Source organism: Scomber scombrus, chromosome 1, assembly GCF_963691925.1.
Source record: "Scomber scombrus chromosome 1, fScoSco1.1, whole genome shotgun sequence".
NCBI classification, from domain to species: domain Eukaryota; kingdom Metazoa; phylum Chordata; class Actinopteri; order Scombriformes; family Scombridae; genus Scomber; species Scomber scombrus.
The window spans coordinates 19830157-19846677 of record NC_084970.1 but is presented as its reverse complement, the minus strand read 5'-3'; the positions used below and the strand labels follow the sequence as shown (position 1 = coordinate 19846677).

Here is a 16521-nt window from a genome sequence, read left to right as displayed (position 1 = left end):
ATCAACATCACAAAAAAAAGTTATTGTAAAAAAATCACCACATATCTTTGCTACATACCTCACACCGGAAGGGCTTGTATCCACAGGTATAACTTTCTCCACGAGCTAGACGAGGGTGGCTCTGACCACTGCTGCAGTATGCACAGGAGCCTCCAGAGTCTGGGTGCTTCTCTTTCATGTGGGCCTCCAACGTCTGCTGGTACTTGTAATGCCAGTTGCATTTGGGACATTTTAATGTCTTGCACGAGTTGCGTGAATGCATCATGGTCATGTGACCACCCAAGGAGCGTGAGGAACCCAGAATGGTGTCACATTTGGGGCATTCTACCCCACTTCCTCCGCTGCCACTAGGCCCATGGTTCTGTGAACACTCGCCCATCCCTGTTATGTCACAGGAGGCCCCGGAGAGGGGGTGAGTGTGGCCATGAGATGAAAGGTGCAGGTGATGATGATGGTGGTGCATGTGGTGATGGTGCAGAAAGGCTCCATTTTCCTCCTCTCCTTCTGCCGGGCAATCATTTGGTTCTGGAGCTGTGGCACTATCTCGATTGGCACTTTCATCAGCAGCAGCATTGGAGGACAGAGGTGAGGAGGAAGTGCCAGCAGCGTCATCCTCGCTCCTTCTGACAGCGGCTGCTGCCATTGCCATGGGAACAGTGGGCCCCTGGCAGTTAAAAATCAGAGGGAGCTCTGAGGTCCTCCCCCCACCATCTGCAGCTGAACCCTCTTCCTTGACAGAGCAGGAAGTGGAAGCGGGGGCTTTGCTGTTAAGTGTGGAACTGACCGCAGAGGTGCAGGCAGAAGGCTGGAGAGCGCTACTAGGTATTAATAAAGGAGATTTGGAAATGCTTTGGTTTGAGACAGCTGGTTCCCCCGCTTCACCCCCATCACTGCTACTGTTACCACCACAGGCCACTGCCGTGCTTTCTGCCTCCAACTCATCTTCCTCCAACAGTTCCTCTTCTTCTTCTGAGCCCCCCATCTGACTTGATAGGTGCTTGCTTTCATGTCCCACAGTTCCCCCATCCTCTCCCTTGCATGTCAACTCTTTCCCACCAGGCTCCTCTGTTCTCCCTCCCTGTTTGGGCAGGGCAATGGAGTCTTTGGCAGAGCCGGGTGATGAGGTAAGAGCGGATGCTTTGGGAATGCTGAACCCTCCAAGAGAGAGGACAGAGCTAAGTGGGGTTTGTTGCTGCTGCTGTTGCTGGGGGCCAGAGTCAGAGTCTTTGTTCAGGAGAGTCTCGCTGCCCCCACTGCTGCTTCCAGGCTCCAGATGGACACCACTAAATGTGCCATAGAAGCTCTGGCCAGAGTTAATGGGGAGTAGGGTAGATGGCAGAGGAGTGCTCTTATTGTTTGGTTCCAGGAAACTGATGAGGGGCTCTTTGTCCTTCCCAATGCCCTGGATGATGGCAGATGCATGCTTGTCCCCTAGCAGCCTCCGCTCGTCCTCACACAGTGTCATGCGGTGGTCATGGACGGCATGAGTGGCAAAGGAACGCGCATAGCCAAAGGACAGCTTGCAGAGAAAACACATGAGAATGGGCTTACCCTTGCCATAAAGGGCCAGCCCATCAAATTTGGAGAAATCCACGTTGTTGGGAACATCTTTGGATACACAGGACTTCTTGGCAGACCCATCGCTGTTCAGGTAATCCTTGTTGCTTTTGTGCCGCACATCGAAGACACGGAAAGTGTGCAGGACAGGGCTTAGGCCTGCCATGGTTGAGGTATTGGGGAAACCTTGGTCTGAATTGCCAAACCACTTCCCGAAGGACGAGGCTATGTGGAACGTGTTGATGATCTGAGGGTAGACTGAGGATGAAGTCCCAGCAGATTCTCCCGGTTTTCCCCCACTGGTGAGAGAGTTTGTGGGAAGCATGCCGGGTACCATGCCCCCACCACTTTGGATCAACTGACTGAGGCTCTCTACGATGTAGGCTGAGCCATCTGGCTGGTAGACTATCTCTCCAGCCAGGTTCTCCACATCACTGCTTTCCTCTTCCTCTTCCTCTTCTCCTTCCTCACTCCCACTCTCTGGCACTCCCTGCTGTCGTGTGGGCTGATGATGCAAAAGAGTGGGCATTCCCCCTCCCCCTGGAGCCATTGGCACCCCAGGAAAGGGTTGAAGACTTGGGAAACAGCTGTCAATCTCCATTTCATCTAAGTCTTCAGATTCGTCTTCCTCTCCACAGCTCACTCCCTCTTGCTCTTCTTCCTCAAGACCCTCTCTTCTAGAATGCAGCTGGCCTGTGGCAGAGATATCACGGTGGGCCTGGGGTGATGTCTGTTTTAGCTGCTGCTGCTGGGACTGTAGTTCTCTCACCCCGTCATGAGGTGCACTAAGGTTTTGGGGTTGAGAAGGGTAGGGAGCAGACAGAGACAGGGGGTCCAGGGAAGGGACCTGGTTGGTGCAAGGAACCTGCGAGCTAGAGTGTTCGTTCCAGGGCTGTGGTTGTTGCTGCTGCTGCTGGGAGGAGCTGAGCCCATCGTCTGTCCCAGAAACCACGGGAGACTCACAGCTGTCCATGCTGATGCCTACATGAGGCGTTCATCGCATCCAGGCCTGCAGAGAGACAAGTGGGTTGAGATAAGAGGTTATTGTTGTAATTGGAATGTTCAATGTAAACATACACACACATACATGAACACATACAATTAATTTACCATATGAAAGTTGGAAATATTAATGTCTAAATTATCCTAAGCATGACTATACCTATTAAGAAAAGATCAGACACAGAAAATATGAAACAAACACTATGTATAGGAACCTTAAAAGCAGAAAATAAAATGTATAGCACATTGGGTGAGAGCAAAAGTTCCAAGATATAATTGGAAAAATGACACCGTGCTCATTACACTAGATTAGGTACTTAAACACAATACCTGAGACAAGCACTAATAAGCCGTCGATGATTCATCTTCCTGCCATATCAGGAAGGTACCATCTTTTATCTTCACCTTCCAAACAACACCCCTAATCTTATATTCTGCAAATCCTACATCCGTTTTTAATTAACTTGCAGTCAGAAAAAAGGAGAAACAGGCTAACTTAATGGATCAAATAGATTCATTGTGAGATAATTAGACACTGAGAAGCCACCCATCAGCACATCGAACATTTACATAACTTGAAGAAAAAGCAAAAAATGCATCTAAAAACACAATTCTTAACAGTATTACCATTATCACTCAGTCTTCAAGCTGCATACATGCAAGTAGCATATACTACATGTGCATTATTGAAATAGATCTGTTTGAATAAAGTCAGTATTTTCTATGAGCCCAAAATACATAAGCTGGGACTTCACCACAGCTGTGTTTAGATCTTGCATCCAATAACCTCTATGCTCAGCCTGGTTTCAAACAGTCCAGCCATCCTCCGCCTCTGAAATAATAAATGGGAGCCGAGCTTTCGGGAGCTGGCTATGCCCCGAGCATCTGAGAGGCCCAACACAGGCCTGCAATTTAGAGTGCAGAAGAGATAAAATGATAACGCAAGATACTGCTGAGCTAATAATTTTATTAAAGGGATGCAGCCAACATTGATTAAAGGGGGCAATCGGGCTGAAACCAATAACTCTGGGCTGCCCTTTAACCTGCCAGTGCTGAATATTACATGAGCAAAGTTTCCCAGCACCAAGCTCACTGCAATGTCCCGGTTGATTAGCACATTCACTGCTTGCACTTGATTTATTTACTTATTTACTTAGGGATGCAAATTTCAGCTCTGATCACAATGGAGTCTACCCCCACACCCTAACATATTAACCACTGGGGGAGAGGAGAGATTGATAATGTCTGCCTCACTCTTCATGAATGTCTGATGAAGCTCCCCTCACACACAACATATACCTGAGACCTCTCCATCTTATATGCACCCTTTATACAAAAATGATGGACTCCCATCTTAAATATGTGTATATTTAGACTTCAGTATAAAAAATAGTAGTATATTGGGAAAAATTATAATACAGTAAGAATTACTACAATGAAAGCAACGTCTTTGATTAAGGAAATGTAAAGGAAATCTTATAGATTTAGCATATTGCAAAGATAATGTAGTCAGTATTGTCATAAATACCAGGAGACAGATATTTTCTGTTGAATGGTTCACCTGATTATTTTGTTTACACTCTACAGAACTAACCCTAACGACCCCTGTCTTGTTTTGCATATAAAATGAAAGATATTAGACTGACTGGCTTATTAACAAGATTGCTTTATGCAGCCAGACATGATTTACAGATGGCTGCCATATTGAGTAAGGGGATACTAGTCCTACTGGTCTGTATTTATTATCTGCTCCATTAATAAGAGGCTATGAGCTCAACAGCCATCTCACACAAATGGACTGAGGGGAGTGAGAGTAGTGCAAAAAAAAAAAATGCTGCATGTCAAACAGACAGTGGCTCTCCAAACTGAAAGCATGTGGATAAACTACACAAAATTACAATTTAAAAATTAAGAAAATGTCTCTAAAAGGACTGTCTCTGTCCTGTCAGAAAATTTAAAAAATGAAATGAAAAAGAGAGTTTGCACCTTGTTCCTGTAATCTATTTTAACAGCCCTTCCCCAAAATTCCAATGCCTGTCCCAACCAGGCCTGGAAACACTGAACATATATGCACAACTAGTAGTTAAGACTGCTAGTTCACAATGACCTCTAAAGTTCTCTACTCTCATCTTTGCCTTGATGAGTCTGAACAGAGTAGCTACAGTGTACTGTACTGCGGGTATGTACCCATCCATTCCTATTACTGCTGTAAGATACCTGAAGCAATTAGCAGTAGACAGGATAACACGATGACTCTTGATCAGTGCTGGAGCTCTGCGCCAGCTTGGTGTGTCCACTGCTTACAGAAAACAGGATTGCCCTTTAAAATCAAGATGGTGTAATTCAATAACCTGCAGTGGTAACTGATGAGCAATGGGATTGTCTGGAGTCGGCAAGTCGCAGATGGGCCAACTGATATAACGCTGTTTGTCTTTCTGAGGTCTGCCTGGCTCAGTGACACCTGTTTAAGGCAGGAAAAGCTTTAATCTCTGGGAGGCACTAAACAAGTCCGGGAGTCAGACAAAGAGACGCGGTCGAAGAAGAGGGGAAGTGGAGGAGGCCGGTGTCTCTGTGTGCTGACTGTGTTATTAAGCACTACTGCTGAGTGGTATTATGTCAGGTTATATACTATAATGTGTGTAAGAATTCTCATTTTCTTTTGTATGCTAGTATTTCCGTTAACCACACTAAACAAGAGATCTTGCCATGGCCTCTACCCTTGACTTGTATCGTAATTTTGAATGTGGGCCCACTGAGTTGACAAAAAGCAGACTGTATGCAGCCACAACAAGCCTTAGTTGACAATAAGAGATAATCAGAGGGAAGAAAAGGCAGGATTCCTGAGCTGATCTGAGGGAGTGCATTCTGATGGAAAGATCCTGACAGTATAACTCACACTCTTGCTGCCACCTGCCTTCGAAGACTTTATGCCAGGCTCTCCCTTCTCTTTTTTGCCCTCCTCTGACAAAAAAATAAAAAAGTCATATTCCACCTCCTCCCACCACCCTAACAGAGCAGATGAAGTTGAGCCTTGTAGAAAGGCCTCAGTCCTAATGAACACTGTCAGAGAGTGGGTCTGGATGTCATTTGGTAGGGATGGTAAATGAGATAAGTTTTAAGTTATGGGTCCTTTCATTAGGGGAGATTTACCGGCCAACTGAGGGAGGACTTAAAGGCTAAGGAACTATCTGATTATAAGCATGCCCGATCACCTGCCTGAAGGCCTGGCCTTGCCTCCAGAGGAGCCTGCTCTCCGGGAGATCCTAAGGGAATTAGATCTGATTCTGTGAATACAGCTGGGCTATGGACATGATGCAGTTGACCCTTACTCCTACCCGCATTCACTTTAGCAGTGAGGGAACACCTCTTTAAAATGGAAAAAAAACAGTTTCTTAGTGTGCCTAGGACCCCAAACAATACACAAGATCTGATTTATAGTTGTTCCTCAGTGATGTTGCCTGGCCGTGTCTGGTTTTTGAACTATCACAGAGACTGGCCAGCCACCGCAGGGTAAGGGGCGCTTATTGAAAATTGGAAAATCAATGACGTGAAAGCTAAGCAAGTTACAGGAAGATGTGGGAAGGAAGGGTTCTTATTGATAAAGCAGGGGAAGGGCTTTGATGTTGCACTAGGGACATGCTCATTGATGGGGGAACCATTGTAGTCCTCAGGCAGAGTGAGGCCCAGGTTTATCTCCTAGGTTAGTACCAATTAATCACCAATAAAGACATGCATGCATTGCACTGTGTAACATAAGTCTATTTAAATGCCTGACATGGTTTAGTAAGTTGGCAATTTTTTTCTACCTTTCTGTGTAATCCGCTCACTGTCAAAACTAACTGTAACCTACTGGTCTACACCTAAAGAATAGGTATAGGTCAGAATAGGTTCAAATAAAAGAATAACCTTGTTACATACCATTGTGCAAGTGTGGTCCTAAACTGACAGACTGGTGTTACAAGATGATTTACTATACAGAAAAAAAGTTTTAAGCACTACATAATATAATGAAGGTACAAATCTGAATATTATGCTTTACTCTGTGCTTATGCTATGTTGTTATTCTGTGTGATTAATGTTTTTTGTGAAATAATAACTGTCAATAATTCATGTAGTCTGAAAGGGAAAGATGCATATTGTCTTTCAGTGTCATAGATTGTTTCAGGGTCACTTTGTCTGGGAGTTGTGAGCCAAACAAATTGTTAACCACTGCTGGACAATGGACCATTACAGTTGTATTAGGTACATGGAGTTGGTGTTCTATTTGATCTACAACACTGTAAATCTGACAATTAACCATGTGTAGTCGTACAGCATTGTTGTTTATTATGTGCTGTAAATATTCTGTCTACCATTTTGCTAATGCAGACATAAGGGTGCTCCAGTATTGCTCCAACAGCAGGAGGCAAAAAGTCACCTCAGGTCGATGGCACTCAGCCTGTAAACAGGGCTTCCCGTAAAATCAATGATCTTCAGTAGGAGCTATCAGTCTGTGGAACAGAAATAGCCATGGCTGTGTTGAGTCTGAGGCGGGGAAGAACAGTGCAGTGTGTTTACATGAGTGTGTGTGAGTAGAGGGGGCCAGTCACTTGCATGTCTGTGAGTATTTCTCAGGGATAGCAGAACTGAGGCATGCAGCTTCTGTCATGTTACAGACAAAGCGTGGGGTACTATACAGACTGGACTACAGCTTCCAGATTTCATTACTGTTGTTTTTTATGTGTACTTTATGCATAAAAAAATCTACTGTTAAAACAAATATACTGCATCACTACAGCTAAAATAATCTTGGCTGATTACTATATGAGAGAACTCAAATACCCAGGAGGCAATGTGCTGATTGTTGTAGTTTCACAGCACTCAATTTAGTAAACATTTTGCACTAGCGATACTGGCCAGAGAAGGCAAAATTGATTTGTTTGCAGTATCAATTGCCTCCTTTGTTAATAGACTTGAAACAGAACCTTGAAAATGATTTTACCCTTTACGCAACACCATCAAATTCTGCTAATCCATTCCATGTTGCAGAACGGAAGAAAAGTGATTTAAGACAAAGCAGCAGTGAAATCACAGTGCAGACCTACATGTTACTCATACACCGGGAAGACTGATTAAATGATCTGATCAGATCTCCGCTAACTTCTAGAACCCTCCAGAAGGGATTTACACATGGCACTAGAGTGCTTCCTCAGTTTTGGAGGGTGTGATAGAAACAGCGTGCTGGTGTAATTAGAAGTAGTTAATTAGCTGTGGGTTAATTACTGGGTTCTGCAGAGTGTTGGTGAAAGACCTGGTGGGGTGGCAAAGCAAAGGGAAGCAGCGTACACACAGCAGGAAGCTCCCAGTCTCCCGCCAATTAGCAACCAGCATGGGGGGGCTTGTGTGGTAGACTGGGAGTACAAGTGTGAGAAGGCTCAAACCTCAGTGCAGGGAAAGAGATAAAGTGAGAGCAGCTACAAAATACATTATTTAAATATACGCACATTTAGAGACTGCGTATGGTTAAAAAATGTTTTAAAAAAAGAACCTCCAAAAATCACATTAGTCCCAAAAGTCAAAAAGACTTGTGATAAAAGTGATACTAAAAATAAAATAACAACCAAAATTCTTAAAATGTGAGTATTTTAATTACTACAAAAGTATTATAGCAGCCACAAGCCATCTTTCTTCATTTACAGACCATACTGAAAGACTCACTGTATTATTTTCCTGTTATGTCCCATGTGGTTTGTTTAGAAAGCTTTGTAATTTATAAGAGCATAAATTATCCTTGGAATTAAGGTATTGATGTATAATCAGAGATGGGCTTTCGGGCACAGACTAACATTCGCCCCCAGGCAACCCAGTGCACAGAGCACATACACAGTATACACTTGTACACAGTAGGTAGTCTGTAAAACAGCAAAACAGACAGAGAAAGTGAGATAGAGAGATATTTCTATAACTTCTAGCTGTGTCTTTAAAATACTTATCAGATTAGTTAGATACACATCGCCATTTTAGACCAACAGACATGGATATTGAGTGATTTGCAACAGTCTGACATGGAACCTTGTATCCTTTATCATGCAGTGCTGACTTTCCCATAGTGAGGAATGCAGAAACACAGAGGACCCTTGATACTTTGTACTGTACACTGGTCTGTCTGACACTAGCACTAATCTATCAGAAAACAACATACCAGTCATGATCCTCTGGAAGATTTCTAAATGTAAAATGTTTAAAAAAAAAAACCCAGACAGATGGAGATATATATCATTCTCTAATATTTGCAGGTTAACAGGGAAGAGAGAGCGAGGGAGAGCGAGAGAGAGAGAGGGAGAAAGAGAGAGAGAGAGAGAGAGAAAGATACAATGATACGAAAAGTGGAATTGCGATGGGAGTTGGAGAGAAAGTGAGAGAGCTAAAGACACATGTCCAATGAAAGGTCAGGGATAAGGGGGAAATGTGCTGATCAAAGTCTTTGAGCCCCAGGACCTTCATTTCTACTAATTATAAAATCTGCCCCTATTTATATCTGTGGGATGGAGACGTTTTCTCAAGAGAGGATGGAAGTGAAATTTGCTAACTACAGTGCTTTCATAGCTTCTGTTTGCACCATTTCATGTGTTCTATAGTAACAGGATGAGGGCAGTATAGGGGGTTAAGTGAGCCAATGACCGCAGCTTATTTGGAAAGGCTGGTGTTATGAACGTAAAGGACAGAACAGTATGTACAAAGGTCTGCAATGCTGTGTAAAATGAGAAATATAGAATTACTCTAATTTTTTGAGGTGGGAAACTAATTCATGTTATTATAGAGAACTATTGCCTAAAAGGCAAGACTCCATGGTACCATACACACACACATACAAGTCCTCCAGCAGCGCTGCAGTTAAGGCAAGCCAACCACAAACACAGTTGTTAAAATGATCAATACCATTGAAATATTAAACCTTAAGAAGCCGCATTATTGATTGGGAGCCCAATGAAAAAATGGTTTATTATCACAATTGTGGGGCTTTATGTAAATGTTTTGGAGAGACCATCAGCTGTCCATGGGCTGCGGCTAAATTTGATGCGGCCCCCCTCCCTGCTCCCTTACTCTGCAATCCAAAACCCAAGGGATTGGAGGGATTGGGGTGAACAGGGAGATGTCATTACCACTACTTCTACTTCCATTAAGGATAGCTGACACTGATCAGCATACCAAGCCCCTGTTGACAGAGAGATGGGAGAAGGGGGTCTACCTCTCACCCCCCGAACAACCTAGTAGCTCTGGGGTGTGGTCTCAGGGATCTCCAGCAGGCATGACAGAATACAGTGTAGCAGGACCCAGGCTCCATGCAGGGAACATACCCCGACAGACAGACAGACAGACAGACAGACAGACAGACAGACAGACAGACAGACAGACAGACAGACAGACAGACAGACAGACAGACAGACAGACAGACAGACAGACAGACAGACAGACAGACAGGGGACATGGATAACATGTCTATAATCCTGGGCCTTTCTGTGTAATCTGGAAAACAAATACCTTAGTAATGACCCAGCCCTGCACCTGGTAAAACACTGGCTCCACTGGCACCTGGAATTAGACAAAAATCCAATGCAGAGCATTCTTAAAGGGACACAATCCTCCTCCTCCTTAGCAAAAGACTAAATGAAGTTTTAGAGGACATCAATACGTGGATTAATGTGGTGTTTTCCAAAAAAAAAAACCACCACAAAAATACTATTTGCAGAAGTATGGTGGGATAAGTTAAGTCACACAGAGGCTCAGCAGTGAAATGTTGAAGCAGTGCCATAAGCCTGAGAGTTAGGCCCAGTCTTCAGTTAAGTGTATAAACCTGAGTAGGGTGATAAGATCCCTTTTAGAAGGCATGTGAAGGCCAAATGACCAGGAAACCTGAGTAATGTGGGTGAAAACTGTCTAGGGTGAGAACAGAGATGTGGGAAGTCATGCAGTGTTATGTGTGGAAAATAGTAACTTACTATCTCCTTTATATACCTCATACTGAAGAGTGGTGCAGTCCCATGCAAATATGCATGTCCTCAAGATCTCAAGATCTTGGGGGGGGGGGGGGGGGGGGGGCAGAGAAAGGAGAGAGAGAGAGAGAGAGAGAGAGAGAGAGAGAGAGAGAGAGAGAGAGAGAGAGAGAGAGAGAGAGAGAGAGAGAGAAGGGATTAGAGGGTGTCCCAGTGAAACCATTCTGTGGAAATTATTTCTTTTCAGAAAAAAAGGCATGAAAGCCAATGGTGACCTGGCCTCTAATTCTAGAGTAGGATATCCTGGGTAAATAATTAGAGGGTTCCTTTGAAGACCTTGCATAGCCGAACCATTCACTCCCCCCTTCACATTTGCTAAAGTCATTAATGACAAAGATTTAGAAAGGAAAAGCGAAAATCTTTCTGGTACACAAATACGTTTTTTATGAGGACTGGCCCAAATTCCTCTCTGCTTAGCTGAAGCCTTTATCCTGGGAAAGAACTGCAGGGGGAAAGTGTTTTGCCCCCTTACCCCGCTGAATTATGGGAGTTAATAAAGTTAAAAGAATAATGTGATCTGTCTTTTAAAAGAGGAAGTGAAAGAATACATTTTGGGACATTGGATGTCAAAACACAAGAAAAACAAAGCAAAGAGAGACAATTGTCTCAAACTCTAAAAACAAAGACTGCTTCATATTTGAGAATGACAAAGGGGAGGGTTAACAAGTCCTCCATTTTAATGGATGTCACTGACTTATAATACATAGCTATTCTAGAGCCACAGAGGCATACATCACTAGTTAGGGCTCACATTTAGCCACATCATGTATTGAGCGAGTGGCGAACAAACCTCATTTTCATTAGAGTATTTCATTGAGATGAAAAAGAAATGTGTCTTCAGTCTTTAAATGCCAATGGGATGCCTAATCTTTACACATGTGGTTTATAAACAGAACACTCATAAATCAGATCTTGATGCAATTGTCATCTTAAAAGGAGAGCTGTGCTTGCCCCATGGTTTACAAGGACAGATTCAGGCAAAGGCAAAGCTTGGAAGGTGATGTGCATTCTTTCTGAGTGGAGCAGTGATGAGGAACTGTCAACAGAGGAAAAGGGGAAGAAAAACAAAAAGAAAACAACTTGTTAAGTGTATAACAAGGTGGCCTGGAGGGCAACGCTAAAAGACACCTCAACACTTGACTCTGAAGTGTGTAAGGAACATCAAACAGCATTTCTGTAGCTACACTGAGTACTGACAAAGCCAACCACAGTGTTCAGAGACCCTTTGTAAAGAAAAACACTGCTGTTTGGCAGGAAATAAAGAGGTTAAATGTGACTAAAAGACAACTGTTACTACTGCCTGCAGTAGTAATCATAAGTTCTGTTCTGAGCCACAGACCTCCAGAGAGACCCCGTCCTAATTTTGAAGGAAAGCTGCTGCCATCAAACTACAACTGAAAGAGAATAACTCCATTATAAAATGTAATTGCAAGTAATAAAACAGTTTCTATAGATAACGTATACCCCTGAGTTATATTGCTGGAAGGTGTTTGTGTGGCACAGAGAGAGATGAGGCTCTGTGGCAGGCATAGCCATCTGTGACAAACCCCACAAAAGGAGAGCAAGGGCAGGGTCAAAGCATCTCTGCTGCACAGCAGAACCTGTTCGAAAGCTGACAGAAAGTCAACAAATATATGACCATTAAAGCTTTTGGCAGCTCAATTCATGCACCAAAATGTGGCACAATGGTCTCTACAAGTGTTTGGGCAATTGGATTTGGGGAGGGAGATGCCCATGGGCTGAAAACACATTCAAAAATCCTATTTCTCTGAATTCGGGGGAAAAAACAGGGAACAGACAAATGAGAGCAAAAACTGGTGTGATATTTTAAGAAATGCAGAGTGTGTTAATAAGTTCCTCTTCTTCCTCTCCTCTCCAAGCCTGTTCTGAGTGTTGTGACAGCTACAGTGGTGTGGAGCTATATTTGAGAAAGACCAGCCTCCTGCCCCTCATCTCCACACACACACACACTGCAGCCCTTGTTCATCTGCCTTAATGAAATGGCCACATGCCTCCTCTCATCCCAGAGCTGCTTGCACACTATAGCACCTGGTAGATATAAATCAGCCCTACCAAGCTGTATTTGGGAAGTGAGGCATTAAGCATGACATGGGCTGTCAAAGTTCAGATCGCACCAACCGCAACATATAGTTGAACTGCTGCGCAACAGACCCAAGACCAAGGAGGAGGCCCAACATTGGCCTCTTATCTTCTGCCTCCCAGCTCCGCATGACATGGCTGCCACATCTGGGCCCCAGCTGGGCAGCCTGCTGAGCACAGCGTATCACAGCTGAGGCTAGGTAGGGGAGCAATAGAGCACCCATGCTACATGGATTCATGGTAAGACTCCCAATTACTGGGATCAACAGCCTCAAAAAATAAAAATAAAAAATTTAAATGGGTGTTGTTTGCTGCTATTTATGTTTGGGCTTTCTTATCTGTGAGCTGTGGGAGCTTGTAGGTATTATTATAGTTTTTAAGTGGTGTAGGTTCTATTTCCGAGTGAGGAGATAAAAGTAGCTGAGTGCATGTGTGTTGTGTGAGCACACTACATGTATATGTGTGTATATGTGAGTGGAATTTCAGTCACGTGAGTTTGGGGTCTGAAGGTCAAACACTGCAAGAGAACCAACACATTCCTCAGAGGACAGGCACATATCTTTGCTTAGACTTGGATGTATGCATATGTAAACATATTAAACTAGCAAGTGGTCCAGTTTTCTGCCAACCCACCAGTCAAGCCCAAAAGTTCTGTACTTGAATATTAAATATATTCATGCTTTACATGTATGGGATGAGTCCTCAGACAGATATACAAGTCACAAAGGCAGGAAGAGAGCGCAGTTGAAGGGAAGTGTTGTGAAAAAGAGTGAAAAAGGGACAAATGAAGCTAAAGAGAGAGGATAAAGAATTATCATCTGCTGTTTGATTGTGGGCTTTCACAAATGGGAATATATGATGCCATGTTCTGCTTAGCTAGGAGACAGCTGGGGGGCTGAGGTGGAGTAAGGGTTGATTACAAGGGAATAAAGTACAGAAAAGTGAACAAAGGGAATGGAGATGAGGCGACAGTGCAAGCAGTCCAGGTTCAACTCAACCCTGCTGTAATTTACATTGCTGCGTAATTAGCTTCAGGATCAGGGGCTCAAGCCAATGACAGATGTCTCTTGCAGGGAAAAAGGAAGCATGAAGACCACAGCTTTGCTTTTATGAGACCTAACATTCATTAATTTAGTCTGTCATAGTGAGCATGTGTCAAGGGCATACAGCTGCTATATGTGCTGTATCGAATACAGAACTATCAGGTCATGGATGTAAGGTTATCTTTGGCAGAGATGCGTAACATACCATAAAATCTGATTCCAAATGTGGGAAAAAGGACAGGACCCTGACACTGAAATCATCTGGATGGTTGCATTAAGTGAAGACAGAGTATTATATCATTATTCAGATCTTTAAAAGTAGATGACAGACATGACCACAGGAATAATATATTTTTCAAAGTAGATAATATGTGACCCCATACAAATATTGATAAAACACATTTGCATAATATCCACATAATATTAATGCAATGACTTAAAACAAAACCCATCAGACATTTTGCAGGGAAATAAACTTCACTCTGTGGCAGTAGATTCAGTGCTGCCTAATAGTCCTTGAGAACTGCACATTTAATACACATTTAATTAATGATGTCATTGTTTTGACAAAGAAAGAGCATGCCAGCAAACAAGATAAACAAGATCTCCTTTGAATCTTAACCCTGGGTCATTAGACAGCTTCATTCAATCCCCCATATGATGAGGGAATATACTACACACAGCACCAAGCTGATAGCTCGGCACCACACTGTGTGTGTGAACACACACGCATCAATGTGTAATGTCATATGAATCTGCGACTACATGGCAGCCAGACACAGTGCCATATTATGAATGAATTCCTGCTATGGAGCAATGAGTTTCCACTCAGGCTGCTTTGCCAGTGTACTGGGCATTGCTAAAAGTCTTCACACATGCCAAATAGAAGTGGGAATGAAGCCATAAAGCTGGGAGGAAAGACATATACACTGCAAACACACACACACACACACACACACACACACACACACGCACACACACACGCACACACGCACACACGCACACACACACACACACACACACACACACACACACACACACACACACACACACACACACACACACACACACAAACACAAACACAAACACACACACACACAATCCACTACATACCACAGACAGAAACAAAGCATAAAACACACAAGCCAACAATAAAAAAATGCCCACTCATTCATGTGTGCATGAGCAAACTTGCTCATCCACGTTTCTACTCACCTCCTTGCACATACACACAGAAAAACATGTTAGCAAGGAGGTGAGATTTAGAGCAGGGCCAACTGGCTCACCCTGAAAGTTCAAGTTGAGTGCCACTACAAATTACAAGTTGACAGCTTAAATTATCCCCAGTGTGTGTTTCTTACAATGTATGTGCATGTTGGAGTTTGCTAAGACAACTGCTGCCAGACAGCTGTTCTGAATGAGGGATTTACATGTCAAACATTATCTCTTCAAAAAAAAAAGAAAAAAAAGAACAACACTATATAAGCTCCCAGGCTACCCTGACCAGCAAATACCCAGCAACCTCCTTCATGTTATCAATAATAAGACCCTCTACCTCATCTCTAACAGATGCCCCCATATTTGAGCTGTGATCAGGGGGAGTGATAGGGGCAGTGTAAAATGAGAGGGTGACTAATTGGTTCATAACCTGTAATTGGGGAGATGTAATTGGAGTGGACTTGAAGATGCCAGGTGCACCTTCAGGAGGTGGGGCAGTGGTTTGCCCTTTGACTGGCTATACGGGAGTGTGTGTGTGTGTGTGTGTGTGTGTGTGTGTGTGTGTGTGTGTGTGTGTGTGTGTGTGTGTTCATGCAAGGTGATAAACAGGATTAGATGTGTGTGTGTGTGTGTGTGTGTGTGTGTGCATGCAAGGTGATAAACAGGATTAGATGTGTGTGTGTGTGTGTGTGTGTGTGTGTGTGTGTGTGTGTGTGTGTGTGTGTGTGTGTGTGTGTGTGGGGGGGGGGGGGGGGGGGGGGGGGTAGGGTTAACCCCTATCACTCCGACCACACTTCTATAGCGAAGGCCCCAGATGAATAAAGCTTAGATGCAGCGTGTGCCTATTAGGTTCTAAACACCACATGAAAGCTCAAGTACTAAAACCTGTCACAAGCAAGCACAGCCACGCCCAATACAAATAGGCAAATATATATAAGTACACACACTCAAACAATATAGATACACACAGTATACAACAGCTTTATGTCCACTGGATTTTTTGTATTCCTTCGTTGGGAGTAAGAAATCTGCTGCTCAACATTTTCTCATGGCTCACATGGTGGGTCAATGTGATCAATGTGTTCATGGTCCACCTAGCCAATACTACACCACTGCCAATCAATTTAATGGGGGCTGAGTGTTAATTGGGGCAGGGTGAGAGGAGGGTGGGTGATGGAGCATGATGCGCTTTTTGCAGAAGCAACAGAAACGGTGTACATGGACTTAATGAAAGTTGCGTAATGTTGACAGCATGCTTGCTTAATTGCTTGGTTAAGAAATGTTTTGTACAACAAAAGAAGAACGATGGTGTGTGCGTGTTGAGGTGGCAGTACAGAGGGGAACATCTGTTTGTTCTGCCCATCACCATATGATTATCAGTAATTAGCTGCAACGCCTGCAGTTGCATGGGTGTGGTCATACATTCCCCTCTTTGGACAGGTATGCAAGGAGCATCTATAAAACACACAACCTACCTCTTGTCTCATGTAGCCAGCCCCCTACTTTTCTCATGAGTCACACATATCCACCTGCAAGTAGGTCTCTCTAACATGTATTTAGGAATTAAC

The 16521-nt window shown here is 43.6% G+C and overlaps 1 protein-coding gene across 1 annotated transcript in view; it reads right to left on the bottom strand.

The window, feature by feature from the left end:
- zfhx3b (zinc finger homeobox 3b) overlaps positions 1-2530 on the bottom strand; it is an 89820-nt gene extending 87290 nt beyond the window's left edge. Inside the window, exon 1 of the mRNA XM_062415447.1 lies at positions 59-2530. Coding sequence (XP_062271431.1) covers positions 59-2530 — 2472 coding nt within the window. The remainder of the gene's footprint in view (positions 1-58) is intronic.
- Between the last annotated feature and the right edge of the window lie 13991 nt (positions 2531-16521).